Source organism: Bubalus bubalis, chromosome 3, assembly GCF_019923935.1.
Source record: "Bubalus bubalis isolate 160015118507 breed Murrah chromosome 3, NDDB_SH_1, whole genome shotgun sequence".
Lineage (NCBI taxonomy): Eukaryota > Metazoa > Chordata > Mammalia > Artiodactyla > Bovidae > Bubalus > Bubalus bubalis.
This window is the reverse complement of record NC_059159.1, coordinates 112,840,629-112,854,006: the sequence shown is the minus strand read 5'-3', so window position 1 is coordinate 112,854,006 and position 13,378 is coordinate 112,840,629. Positions and strand designations below refer to the sequence as shown.

The window sequence follows — 13,378 nt, the reverse complement described above, 5'->3', positions numbered from 1 at the left end:
GTGTGTGTGTGCGCACATGAGAGAGAGAACATTACAGTAGGTACTCAGCCAGTGTTTAGTTAGTAAAGATAATGCTGAAAATATCCATCCATCCATTCATCCCCTCGTTTTCTGCTTTATTTGACAAAGGATTTTAGTAAGCTAAGACTGACCATTTGTTTGATGATCTTAAAGCATTAGCACTCACGACAGCTTTGAAGTCAAACAGTAAACATGAGCGTTTATTTCCCATACCCTCATGGTGAGAAATACAAGGCAGATCTCTTTCTGACATAAGACCTGTATCAATAAAGGCCAAGACACAGTAGCAGCAGGAGTAGTCCTTTTCCACTTCCTTCCTTGGGTCTGCAGATCAAAGGTGCTGCTGCTGCTGCTAAGTCGCTTCAGTCGTGTCTGACTCTGCGACCCCAGAGACGGCAGCCCAAGAGCTCCCCGCCCCTACTCCCCCCACCCCTCCCCCCCACCCTTTCCTGGGATTCTCCAGGCAAGAACACTGGAGTGGGTTGCCATTTCCTCCTCCAATGCATGAAAGTGAAAAGTGAAAGTGAAGTCGCTCAGTCGAAGGTGAGCCCTGTGCAAAAGCCAAATTGACCCTCTCAAGGCTCAGCAGGGGGTGGGTGCGGTCTGTATAAACCACACAGTAAAGCTAGATTGGTGCCTAGGGAGCAAGGCCAGAAGACTCATTCTGTCCATTAGAAAGATGCATGACCATCAGAGGAGATGGTTTGTTGAGACTGAGAGTCTGCAGTTGTGAAACAGGGAGAAGGATTTAAAAAGAGGGGACAAAGGGAGAGACAATGAATACAGTATGCAAAGTTCCTGCTGGGCGCCAAAGGAACTTTCATGAGTCCTTGCCTGGAAAAACAGAAAAGGTAAGAGTAAACGGTATGATCTCAAGGGACCAACCACATGAGAAAGTCCAGACAAAGAGATTGAGGTAAAAGAGCAGGGGATGTGGAATCTTTCTGGGCAATCACACATCCTTCATCCATTTCCCTGACTTGGATTGCAGTTGCTTCTCAAAGCCCAGGTTTGGTCGGATCCTTTAACCAGCTTGGGTTGCAGACCGCACATGCTGAGGAAGGAGTCGGCTCACACTATGCTGGGATATTGGGTCCACAGATGTATGGCCCCAATGACTGAATAATAGGAAATTCTCCCACCTTCAGAGATGATGCCCATGGACTATACTCTCCTATCCCTGAGACCAGGGATGAGGCTAGAGATTTCTTAAGTGGATCTGAAAATGCAACTCCATCTTCTCAGTAGTTAAGATTTGGTTTATGTCAGTGAGACACAGGTTTGTCCATTTCACTAAGAGTATGTGGGCTGCTTTGATAGTTAATAAAATGATATCAAGGAATGAGAAAAAACAATTTCATATGCTCAGCCCAGGTCATTCCTTTTCAATCATGATGAGGAGAAAAGTAAATATTGATACTGGCAAGGGAAAACCAGGTATATAATTACAAATTAATAGTAAGTCCACCGTTCTCATTTTTTATTTGCTAATTAAAAAAAAAATCTTGCTCTCACTTTCTCTCTCATCTCTTTTTTTTTCCCCATAAAATTCCTGTTTTATTTTTAGACTTTTACTGTTACACTTTCCTTGAAGGAAAGCTTATTAGAACCCAAGACTTAAAACCAATTAATAGAATTTGTAACTTCATGTGTTAAGTATCTTTACAAGATACAAAAGACAATATTTCAAATGAAAGAATAATCCTATAAATCTTTAAAATAATAGATATAGAGATATGTTTATGGCATAGTTTGTGGTGATAGTTTCATGGGTGTATATTTACCTCCAAACTCATTAAATTGTATGCATTAAATATGAACAGATTTTTGTATGTCAATTATTACCTCAATAAAGAGATTTAAGAAATAACTGATGCAGGCAAATGTACTTTATAGTTTTTTGATGAAAAATACTGTTAAAATTGCTGCTACTGTTAAGTCACTTCAGTCATGTCCGACATTGTGCGGCCCCACAGACTGCAGCCCACCAGGCTCCCCCGTCCCTGGGAGTCTCCAGGCAAGGACACTGGAGTGGGTTGCTGTTTCCTTCTGCAATGCATGAAAGTGAAAAGTGAAAGTGAAGTTACTCAGTAGTGTCCGACATTGTGCGACCCCACAGACTGCAGCCTACCAGGTTCCTCCGTCCAGTGGATTTTCCAGGCAAGAGTACTGGAGTGGGGTGCCATTGCCTTCTCCGTTAAAATTGCTACACTTCCCTAGAAGCTTTAGAAGTAATCTTAGATCCACTTATGAGCAAAAAGAAGAGAGAAAGTAAATTTTTGAAAGGAAAACTGGAATAAAATTGATGGTAATTCTCAATAGGGTGTGCAAAATTGTAGAACACTGGGACTGGAACTAACTTCTTTCCTCTATTTCCAAAAGGACTGTATCTAAATAATTCCAGAAATTAGTTGGGTCACCTGTCTCTCTCTCTCTGAAACTGTAAAGTTTCCCTCCCCTACCCCAACCCCAGTCAATCTTCATTGTGATCTGTGGAATAAATCAAAGAAGTATGAAAAAAGTCCCTCCTTAAGGTATTTACAAATGAGACACACAGCTCAATGGATTTAAAAGGTTAATCACATCAGACAGTATAAAAACAATATTTTGAAGTAATATTTAAAGAAATACATGAAAAATAACTTTTATTATGTATTAATCCATATAGTAAAGCAAAGTTTGGAAAGAAGTCATTTAAATTACTTAGTACTATGTAGAAAAAAGGCTACATCTGCTTATTTTGATGAGAAGTAAGTAAACTGACAAGTAAGGTGACGATTTCTTGTTTATAACTGCAATATTATAAAATGAGGACCAGCTTGCAGCTACTAAAATAGCAAGTGACCTTCTGCATCTCTGATTTCAACCACTCAGCAGGTTTTTTCCACCAAAGGGGCTTATTTTAGCTCTCACTAGACATTTCAGCAAATGGCGTGCTCCAAAGGCTACAGTGTCTCAGACACGGATTGCACGGGTGGTTTCATTAGAATCCCACATCCTGGGAGCAGGGAAAGTTGAGTATATCTTTAAAAACTGCTGCTTTCAGTGTTATTACCAAGAGCACCCGTGGCCCAACTGTATCAAGGGGAGAAAGCTGAGGCTCAAAGCTATATATAGTACTAGAGGGAGTTGCATCTGAACTTCCTAATTCTTTCTCTTCCTCCTTTTTTTCTCATGAGAAAGGATGGTTTCTTCTTGGTGAACTAGAGCCCCTATTCATTTTTCTCCATAAGGAATTAAACAAAAAAAAAAAAAAACTTGGAAGTATTCTTCTTAAAATACTATATATCAGCCTCAATCGAAATGATTAATGAATTTTTAATTTATCACTTGCCTTAAGGATCTAGAGAACCTCTCAATTCCCTGTTTAGTTTATACTACTAGTGTGGAAGTGGAATTCTTAGGGGATTCGCTTTGAATTAATGCCAGGATATCTCTACGGACTTGCTCAAGGCAAGTTTTAAGTGCCTGCATTAGATTTTCAGAATATCAAGACTCCTCTGAACCCACACACTGAGGCAGTAACTCTAATACATTAGAACAATTGGTTTAAAGGTGGAACATTTAACCAAGTGTGCATTTTGTCTTTTTGACAATAGACTCACAGTTTTATAAGCTTTCTGTCATTAAATAGAACAAGTCTACTGGTTAGGGTGTAACAGACGACAGTGTCAGAGAGGACAATGTTACTTTTAAGGCCTTTCTGATTTTTCTAATCTCTATTTAGAGATGATTATTTTGGGGGCATAAGTAGAAATATGCTACCAGCATAGAAACATCAATATTAAAGCTTAAAACAGCCATCTAGTAGTGATCCATAACCTCAATAGGAGGAAGGAAAGATTTTCAGCACATATTTCAAGCTCTTTAAATTTTTTAAAGAAGAATTTGGGGTCATAAATAACCCATAACTCATTTGTTTGTTCGGTTTCAAGGTCCAATCACTCATTACTCTCTTACCAGTGAATTAGGAAAGCTTCAGGTCTCCTTTTCAAACAAATTCTACAGCCAATTATTATATCAGAGAATGGCATAACTGATTTTTACTTCATGTAGGTCTTAGGCAAAATGCTTTTAAGGTTCTTTAGAAAGATATATTAAGAAAATATAAGATTATGTTATTACCTATAAAAATGATTTATCACATTTTAAAAACACAATTCAATAAAACATGAACACAGAGAAAAACAGTGAAAAAATTGGATTAATGCTACAAGTAATAATACCTGGGCAAAGACTGCATAAACAGATTAATAAATAAAATGGTTAAAATTTTATCAACTTTCAGGAAGTTCAGGTGAGAGCATTTTAAAATTAAGAAAACAGAAACTAAACCAGAAAGAAAAACTGAAAGCATCCATATGGCATTTATATTTAGAGTATATCCAAAGGGAAAAAAGACCATAAGCAGCAAAACAAATTAACTGTATAAAAGGGTGAATTCTTAATAATTTAATAATGGAAAGCTGTTTTGGAACACAAGTGTTTTGTTTCATTGCAATAGTGCATGTCTAATTTAGAGAAATTACAGTTCCCTTTCTTCAAACTAGCTAAAAAAATTAAGAAAGAACTTATTATAAAATCATTATCATTCAAAGTTAAGTTTCATAGTAAAAGACCTCGTTCACAGAACAATCAGAAAAGATTGATTCAATGCCCTAGAAATGGGGAGTTCTAAGGAAGTGTCTTGTTAAGATGGAGGAAGCCAACATGAACCCCTCTAGGCTTGAAGTCACTTAACATCCTAAAGTCTTAGTTTCTTTGGGCCTGATTTTCCATCCACAGAAAGTTTTGGCAGCAGTGATATTTTCTAAGGGCTGTGTAAAAGCATAGAGACTTGAGTCTGAGGGGCTAAATAGGAATTTCTCTTTGTTTTGACTGGTGAAGGAGAAGTTTTGCAGAGTTATGGAAGACAGGAGTACAGCTCATAGTCTTAAAAGTAAAGAGATTTAGAACAAGCAAAAACAACGTAATCTTGAGCCCATGAAAATCTTTACCACTCTCTTTTAGAAAGTGCACCTCCCTCTCCACATCACCCAAAGGACACTCAGCAGGTCACAGATGATGGAAGCCTAATTATGAAAATTGCCCAGGGCCATCATTAGGATTGACTTTTACTATTTGGATTTTGCTGACATATGGATTGACCGTTAATTTAGACAGAAGCAATCCCTCCCCAACTTTATCCCCCTTTTAGAAATGTAGCCAATATAATTCTGACCTTTAGGAATAACTAAATCAGAAGACATCTTTGAAGGCAATTATTACACTTTCAAACATTTAATCTAAATATTTAAAAGTCACTTGATTGCTTAAATAATACATTTCATTCATTGACTAATGTTTTAAAGTAAGTATTTTCTAAATAGTCTGGCACCAAATGTTCCTAGAACAAACGTGTCTGAAAACCAAATAGCAGTTCCACAATAGTCTGCATAAACAGGGCTCAGATTTAAAAAGTAAATTTCTTTTTCTCAGTAGTGAGGGTATATTGTCACATATCCTTATCTATAGCTTACGTCTAAAATAAAAGTCTTTCCAGCTAGAAACATTTTCAACAGGCTTCCCCACATTTGTAAACATCACAGAAATAAATCCTGTACTGGTTGGGAGAGAGCCTGTTAAGTTGGTTGTGTACTATGGTAATGAAAATTGGAGAAGGAAATGGCAACCCACTCCAGTGTTCTTGCCTGGAGAATCCCAGGGGCGGGAGAGCCTGGTGGGCTGACGTCTATGCGGTCACACAGAGTTGGACACGACTGAAGTGACTTAGCAGTAGCAGCAGCATGGTAATGAAAACCAAAGTGTATCAAGCTCCAACAACTCCTACCCATCATTTGACATTTCTGTGTTCCATAGCTTATGTGGTATTTTAACCCTTGCCAGTTCTTCCCAAAATAGGTATTTGAAAATGTGGCCAATGAAGGACCTATTCACCCCAATCAGTGGAAGAGCGATTCAGAGCTATTTCTGAGAGTCAGTGTCAAGCTTGCAATGCTGGGAAGTACTAGTCAACAGTGGGGCTGTTTCAGAGGCTGTCTGATAAGCATAAACACTCTATCCTTCAATAAGTCAGAAGCAGAACCTTATTAAACTCCTTTCCTCTTCCTTATTGCAGAATATTTTATGTCTATTATGGCTTTTGAAATTGAGTGTAGAAAATGGAATTGGTTTTCCCATAGCTTCCCAATAGCACTTTTTTTTTTTTTGGATTGGTGGATTTTAAAGTCATTTTAGGACGGCCTGAGTCAAAAATTAATTCCAAACTGGTATCTCCAGGAGAAGTCTACTGAGGAAGGTCAGTTTCACACAATTTCAACTCAAAACAGAAGAGGTGATTTACCTAATGTAGTGAATGCTAGCATGCAAGGAAAGCTGTACTGACAGAGGTGTGAGGATGTCATGGCTAATGCGCATACATGTGCTATGAGTAGATACACAGGTTTATAAGTTCTTCAATTAAGCATATAGGTATGTATTGCTTATGATATGGATCATATATATATATATATATATATATATATATATATATGAATTTTTGCACTGAGCATGATAGGTGAGTGACCACAACACATTACTAGGTGACCTTGGAGATTTTTTTTCAGATTATTTAAGGATATCTAGAAAGATACGGATTTGAATAAAAACCTAGGAAAGAACTACGGGCTTCCCAAGTGGTTCAGTAGTAAAAACAATCCACCTGCCAAAGAAGGAGGAGGAAACGGCAACCCATTCCAGTGTTCTTGCTGGGATAATCCCGTGGGCAGAGGAGCCATGTGGGTTATAGTCCATGAGGTCGCAGAGTCAGACAAGACTGAAGCGACAGAGCATGCACACAGGAAAGAATTACAGTGTCCTTTGTCCTGGGATGGTCTAAAATAATTCATGACCATTGACTAGTTAATATAGTTGTGACCATGGTAGAGATCTCAGAAATGTGACAAATTGAGTTGCATAGCCCAGCCCCCACACTCATGCAATTTCTTTTTTTTTCTTTTTGAGATAGAAGGTGGGATTCTGGAAATAAGCAGCCTCTTGGGATGTAGTGCATGGATAGTTCGCTACTCAGAGGTGTCAAGTAAATCCCTCTCAAGTAACCAAGGTCACCTGGGTAGGCCTGGGGCTCAACTAAGAACATATCTTAGTCTTTTGTCCCTTTTTTTCTTTCAAGAGGGAGCCAGGGAGGTGATCAGAAGTGGGCCAGGGAGGACAGGTGGATTGACCCTGAAGCTGTATCCATACAAAAGCTTACTCTTTACTTTGATTGTACATAAACTTGGGATGGTTTGGGATTGGTCACCACCCTCTCCTTGGGTAGCTCCTGGTTGTCCTTGATTTTGATTTTTTTTTTTTTCCCAAGAGCATGGGTGAAGAGAAGAGGCTGGTGCACACTTCTGATGTGACTGTGGTTATTAAGTGTATAGTTGACAGGACCATTTCACCCATGGAAACTTCCTATCGAAACTCCCACCACAGACAGTTATTTCAGCATCATTCAGGATTGCTTAGTTGCCTATAAGTCTTTTTCTCTCCACCACTGTACCCTTCTCCTTGGGAAGCGGCTGTAACAAAGGGGATATTTGTGCATAGGCCCAGAGCGTCCACCAGGAGGTGGGAGAACCATAATCCTTCAAAATCATTTAGTCCATCGGCCTTATTTTTCAAATGAAGAGACTGAGCTCCAGAGAGCTGAATAATTTTGAACAAGTTCACATGGCTAGCATGTGGAGTAAGGATTTCCTAAACTGCCTGCATAGGACCTGTGTTTGGGTGAGGGTGACAGGAATGTCAGATAACAATGGAAGTTCACAAGATGTCTTCCATCAAGGCAAAAAAGGAAGAACTAAAGACACTGGATTTTCATTTCCCTAACCTGCCTGGAAAATCCCATGGATGGAGGAGCCTGGAAGGCTGCAGTCCATGGGGTCGTTGAGGGTCGGACACGACTGAGTGACTTCACTTTCACTTTTCACTTTCATGCATTGGAGAAGGCAATGGCAACCCACTCCAGTGTTTTTGCCTGGAGAATCCCAGGGATGGGGGAGCCTGGTGGGCTGCCATCTATGGGGCTGCACAGAGTCAGACATGACTGAAGAGACTTAGCAGCAGCAGCAACCTGCTTGAATGGTTTTCCTCACTGATTTAGTCTACTTTCATTCATTTTTAAAGACTTATTAGGCACTTGCTCCTAAATTGAATGCCTATGTGTGTTTGATACAGGTGCCACCAGAAGACATAGAAAATACATAGCTGGAGTTAAACTCTATTCTCTGTACCATTTCTGAATAAGCAGTTGAATATGCATAATAGATTTAAACAGTTATAAAATATTTACCTCAAAAAGCCTATGCCATTGAAAATGCTGCCTTATGACTATAGCACTTTCTTGGTGTTCTTAGTAAAGAACAACTGAAACACGATCAAGTTTTATAGAATTTTCCCCAATAAAATAGCACTAGAAATATCTTCCATGTGTCTATTTAGCTTTAATAAAAAAAGTAGTACATCACAGGGATTAGAGCACCGTTAGGCCAATCCCTTTTTGTAAACTTCTCTATTAATACACAGCTTCTGAATAGAAGAATTTGCTAAAAAGAGGTTTATTTCTATTTTTTGATGTTTAAAATTCCAGGTTTCATAAATAGAACACAAAAGGAATAGGAAAGTAAATCTGCAGTTAAGATTATATAGGAGGGATCAATGAATTCACATTTCATTGTCCATCTGGAGAGAAAATTACTGAACAGCAAACTCAGACGATATATGTAAAAGGCAGTCTATACCTGCCTTCAATTAGCATTGAAGCTAATTTGATGGATTCCGCTCCCCCCGTTCTTAAAAGCACATTGATTGGCTGTGTGAATTGTCTTGTTGTCTGGTATCTCACAGATACACTGTCAATCATCTTTGAGCTTAAATGAGCTTTCATTAAGAGTATTAGTCCTGCAGAATCTTTCACCTCATCTGAAGGCTGTGGTGAGGGAGCTAACACACAACCTTCCACTTTTCTTTCTCGGCTTCTTTGCCAGTCTGCCTCTGGAAAGCTTCCTCTCCCTGCCACCAAGCACTGCAAAATCTTATTTGTAAAGATAAACACATGCACCATGCCAGCTTGAGATAAAATTCCTGCTAAAATCAGGTAAACCTGATGCCTAATTATTAATTTGCAGCTTCCTTTTGCCCTTTTCTTCCTAGTGAGGGGCTCCCTTTGTTTGATGGGAAGAAACAGAGTTAAGAGAGGGTTTTGCTGTTACTCTGACCTGGGTTCACTGGCTTACTCTGCTTTTAATAAGTTTTGTAACTTTTGAGACTCAATGTTTTCACCTGCAAAATGGATATATAAATACTTATATAACAGGCATAAGAGGGTTGTTATAAGCATTAAATATTGCTTGGCACCATGTAGGTGCTCAATAAAAGGTAATTACATAACCTGTAACGACTAGGAATGTTATTAGGTAATAAGGAGATGAATACCTTTATGATAGAAATTATATTGATAACAATGATGATGATAAGGCTTATGAAGGACAGACACTGTTCTAAGGATTTTCAAATATTAACTAATTTAATCCACATACACAGGTTGGGGTTATTCTTGTCTCAGGTTTGCGACTAAGACTCAGCTTAGGTAAACTGACTGAAGGAAAAGTCGCAGCCAGGTTTTGAACTCAGGCAGTCCAACTGTAGAACCAAAGTTCTTAACTACTGTGCATCACTGGTGCCCTCCTGCCCACAGAGACGGTTACGGTGCCTTAGGGAAATGAATGGCAGTCTTGTAGGTGGTGCAGGGAAGCACTGCGCATCGCATTGTAGTGGCTCCGGTAGGTAGCTCCATCCGACGCGCGGAGGGGTTTGTGTCCACTAGATGGCGTTGTCGTTTTAACGAAATGGGAACCAAGGCAATGCTTAGGCTTAGGAGCCAGCTACATTTGAGAGCTCTCGGAGGACAATCTAATTGCATCCCTAAAAGTCGGATGGAAGAAACCTCCAAAATTTACAGCAGATCTAGAGATCTCTAAAGACTAATAGTATCTTGAAATGAGAAAAATAAATGCTAGTTTATTTTGGGGTCAATGTCTGTGTAGAAAATCTGGATGGATTTCGAGATTCTCTAGTTCAGGCCAGAAGGAAAATGACCTGGGTAGAGTTACCTGAACTTCATGTTTTTGGCTGCAGTTCTCTTCCTATAATACCTCCTACTGATTCTAAATTGCAAAGAAACTGTGATTTAGAAATTAAATCATGAAGATTTTTGAATTCTTAGAAATCTTTCCTTTTTCTGTGTGGAACAGAAGACTGCCCAACAATTGTTTCTGCTTCCGTATGTTTTAAAGATGTATTCCAAATCAGTAGCAAACTCAGGCACTCAGATATTAAGTAGGATAAAAGCAAAAAATGGTGCGTAGTTCCTTTTCCTTTTAACATGTCCTCTTGGAAAGACTGAGTGACTCTACTTAAACAGATTGTCCTCTATTGACTGACAATGCAGTTTGTGGACATTAAGCCCAGAGCAAATAGTAGGGTAATGGATAAGCACAAGAACTCCAGAATCAGATAGCCTGGGATGGAAGTTGGCTCTATCCTTTAGTAATCAAAGGATATGGGCAGGTCATGAGACATCTCTGAGCCTCTGTTTCCTCATCAGTAAAATGGGAATAATAGTTTTACTTATAAGATGTTTGTGAAAATTAAGTGTATGAAGTGCCTGTGACATTGTCCCTGCTGAAGGAGAGAAATCTAATGAATATTTTTGTTATCAACACTGTTGGGCAGTTTTCTATGTCCCTCAGCTGTGGATGTTGTTACAAGGGCTTTGTCAACCACTTCTTTGCTCCCTGCCATAGGCGGAATTGCTGAGAGAGAGAAATAACGTTTCAGGTTTTGTAACTGTGTCACATCACGTCTTCCTCAGCCAGATGGGAGAAGTAGCCAAGATACATATGGCATGTCCTTCGTTATGTGTTCACATCAACTTTATTTAAAACACTCGTAGGCTTTGGGCTCCTACTCACTGTTTAGACAGAGAAGGTGACTGAACACGTGGTGGATAAGTGGAAACAGCTCAGAGCTACTGAGCGCTTACTGAGTGCCAAACGTGGCTCTGTTTTACATGTATGAACTCATTGAATTCTTACAACAATGGTGAGATCTATGAGCTGGTACTTTTTGAGAAACAACTAGAATAAGCAAACTGGGATTGAGAAACTTGCTTTCCGGCTCAGATAATAGGCCACAGATCCAGGATTTGAATTCAAGTGGCCTAGTACCTTTTTATTTTTGGCCATGCCAGGGGCGACCTTAGTTCCCCAACCAGGGATTGAACCTGCAGTGGAAGTTCCCCTGCAGTGGAAGAGCAGAGTCTTAATGACTACATCACCAGGAAGTCCGCAAGTGGCCTGGTTCTTAACCACTCTTTTCTGCTACCTCTTAGAGAGAGATCTGAGGAGGCCTCAGACTTCTGAGCTCCACACTGCTTTCCCCTGCGCACTGAATACTGCAAAGAAGCCTGCTAGAGCCACTGCCTGTGAGCTCCTCTGGGATACTGTTAACAGGCAGCTCTGTTACCCAGGAGGGTAATGTGTTAAACTTACATCCATATTTTTATGGCAATTACTGAGTAAAATCAACCGACTAGACATTTAACAGACTCTTAAGCTTAATAGGGTAAAAGAGTTGTGAGGAGAGAAGACAGAGCACCTAGGCAGATGCACTCTTGAACACCACTCCTTTGCAAGGATGCTGCCAAAGCAAGAGGCTAGTGTTGCTCAGGCAGCTGTGCCTGGGACTTGCCCTGCTCAGTGGGGCTTATTTGTTGCTCTTCTGTAACTACAGTCTTTTTTTTTTTTTTTTTTTCACTGAACTCTAGATTTTATTTGGATTCCACCAAGTTTTTCAAGTCCTGTTTACATTCCAGATCCAAGGTGGACTATACTCTTTTTATTGCCAGTAATTCGGACTTTATTCCAATGTAAAATTCTTGAATTGAGATTTACAAGAGCCTTAGAGGTCTTCTGGTCTATCCTTCTGCCTCTCTACAGAAGGAAACTGACGTTTGTCCCCAGTTATCTTAGAGAGTTGGAGCCCTATTCATTCACTTTCTTCTACATACTGCTTCTATATCCCTTAGCTATTTCACTTTTAATAGCATCACTTTGAACACTTGCTGAAATTTTGTTTATACCAATAACATTTTTCCTTCAGTTATGAACCCAAATCCAACAGATAGCATCTGTTCTTTACAGATAGCATCTATTTATAATTTCTTCTTTCTTCCTTTGCTTGAAATACACTTTTATGGGCCTTGGGAACAATGACAGTTATTAGACTATATTTTAAAATCAATTAGTTTTCTCATTAGAAGTCATGAAAACAAGTAATTCACCTTAGACCTAAGAAAATGATCTTATGAAATAGGACCAAGGCCACTTCAAAGTAGAATTTCCAAAAATGTTCTGGAAGATTTTCACTTACCGATTTCGCTCATTGTTATCCCTGGTGCTAACTGCCCGTTGTTGAAAGAGCTATAGGTAAACAGGTTGGGTACGGATGTGAGGTCATAGATAGGTTCTTGCTTTATCTGCTTGATTCCAGTCATGTCAAGTCCTGACTGATCGGGGGACGGCTGGCCGGAATCCACGTTGTAATAACCCTCGGACTTGGGCAGGTCAATGACGTGTCCATTAGCATATGTGCCACTGGCCTCATTGTTCAGGCTGCTGAGGCCATTGCTGATGCTGCTGCCATACACCCTGGCGAGGGCTTCCGCCTCCCCACTCTGCTGCTGCCGCTGCTCCTGCAGCCGCTGCTGGTGCTTCTGCACCTCAGCATACAGGCTGTCTCTTTGCTTCTTGGACATCCTCCCAAACTTCACAGCTGGTGGGAGACAAAAGTAGAAGACGGCACTTGTGGTTATCTCTCTCATTAACCACTGGGAGTTCAAGAGCTCATGATGACTGTCTCCTCAATATAAAATGCACAAAGTCCAAGTCCCAGAGCCCCTGAGTTCATTGGTTTGCACTCCACGTTTGCTAAAAGGTTATATTCAGGGGTGTCTGCCTTATAACTTCATGGCAATGAGAAATACATCTATGAGTATTTAAATGTCTTCCTAGCTTAGACTTAGTTCTCACTATGCACATAAACCATTACTCATTTCCTTGTTCTTTCTTACTTGTGGGGAAAATAAAATTCACAAAAATCTCAAACTACCACATAGTATCTATTCAAATGTCAACCAACACTCATCATTAACTTTCCTCCTAAGTGTTAGTATTTCTGGATTGTCAGCTAAGACCCTATTATGTCACTATTTTCTAAATAGCAGGTTGGGTAAGACCAAGGATGTAGAACAGGG

The 13,378-nt window shown here is 39.7% G+C and overlaps 1 protein-coding gene across 1 annotated transcript in view; it reads right to left on the bottom strand.

The window, feature by feature from the left end:
* RORB (RAR related orphan receptor B) overlaps positions 1–13,378 on the bottom strand; it is a 203,879-nt gene that overhangs the window by 23,788 nt on the left and 166,713 nt on the right. Inside the window, exon 4 of the mRNA XM_006057218.4 lies at positions 12,496–12,897. Coding sequence (XP_006057280.1) covers positions 12,496–12,897 — 402 coding nt within the window. The remainder of the gene's footprint in view (positions 1–12,495; positions 12,898–13,378) is intronic.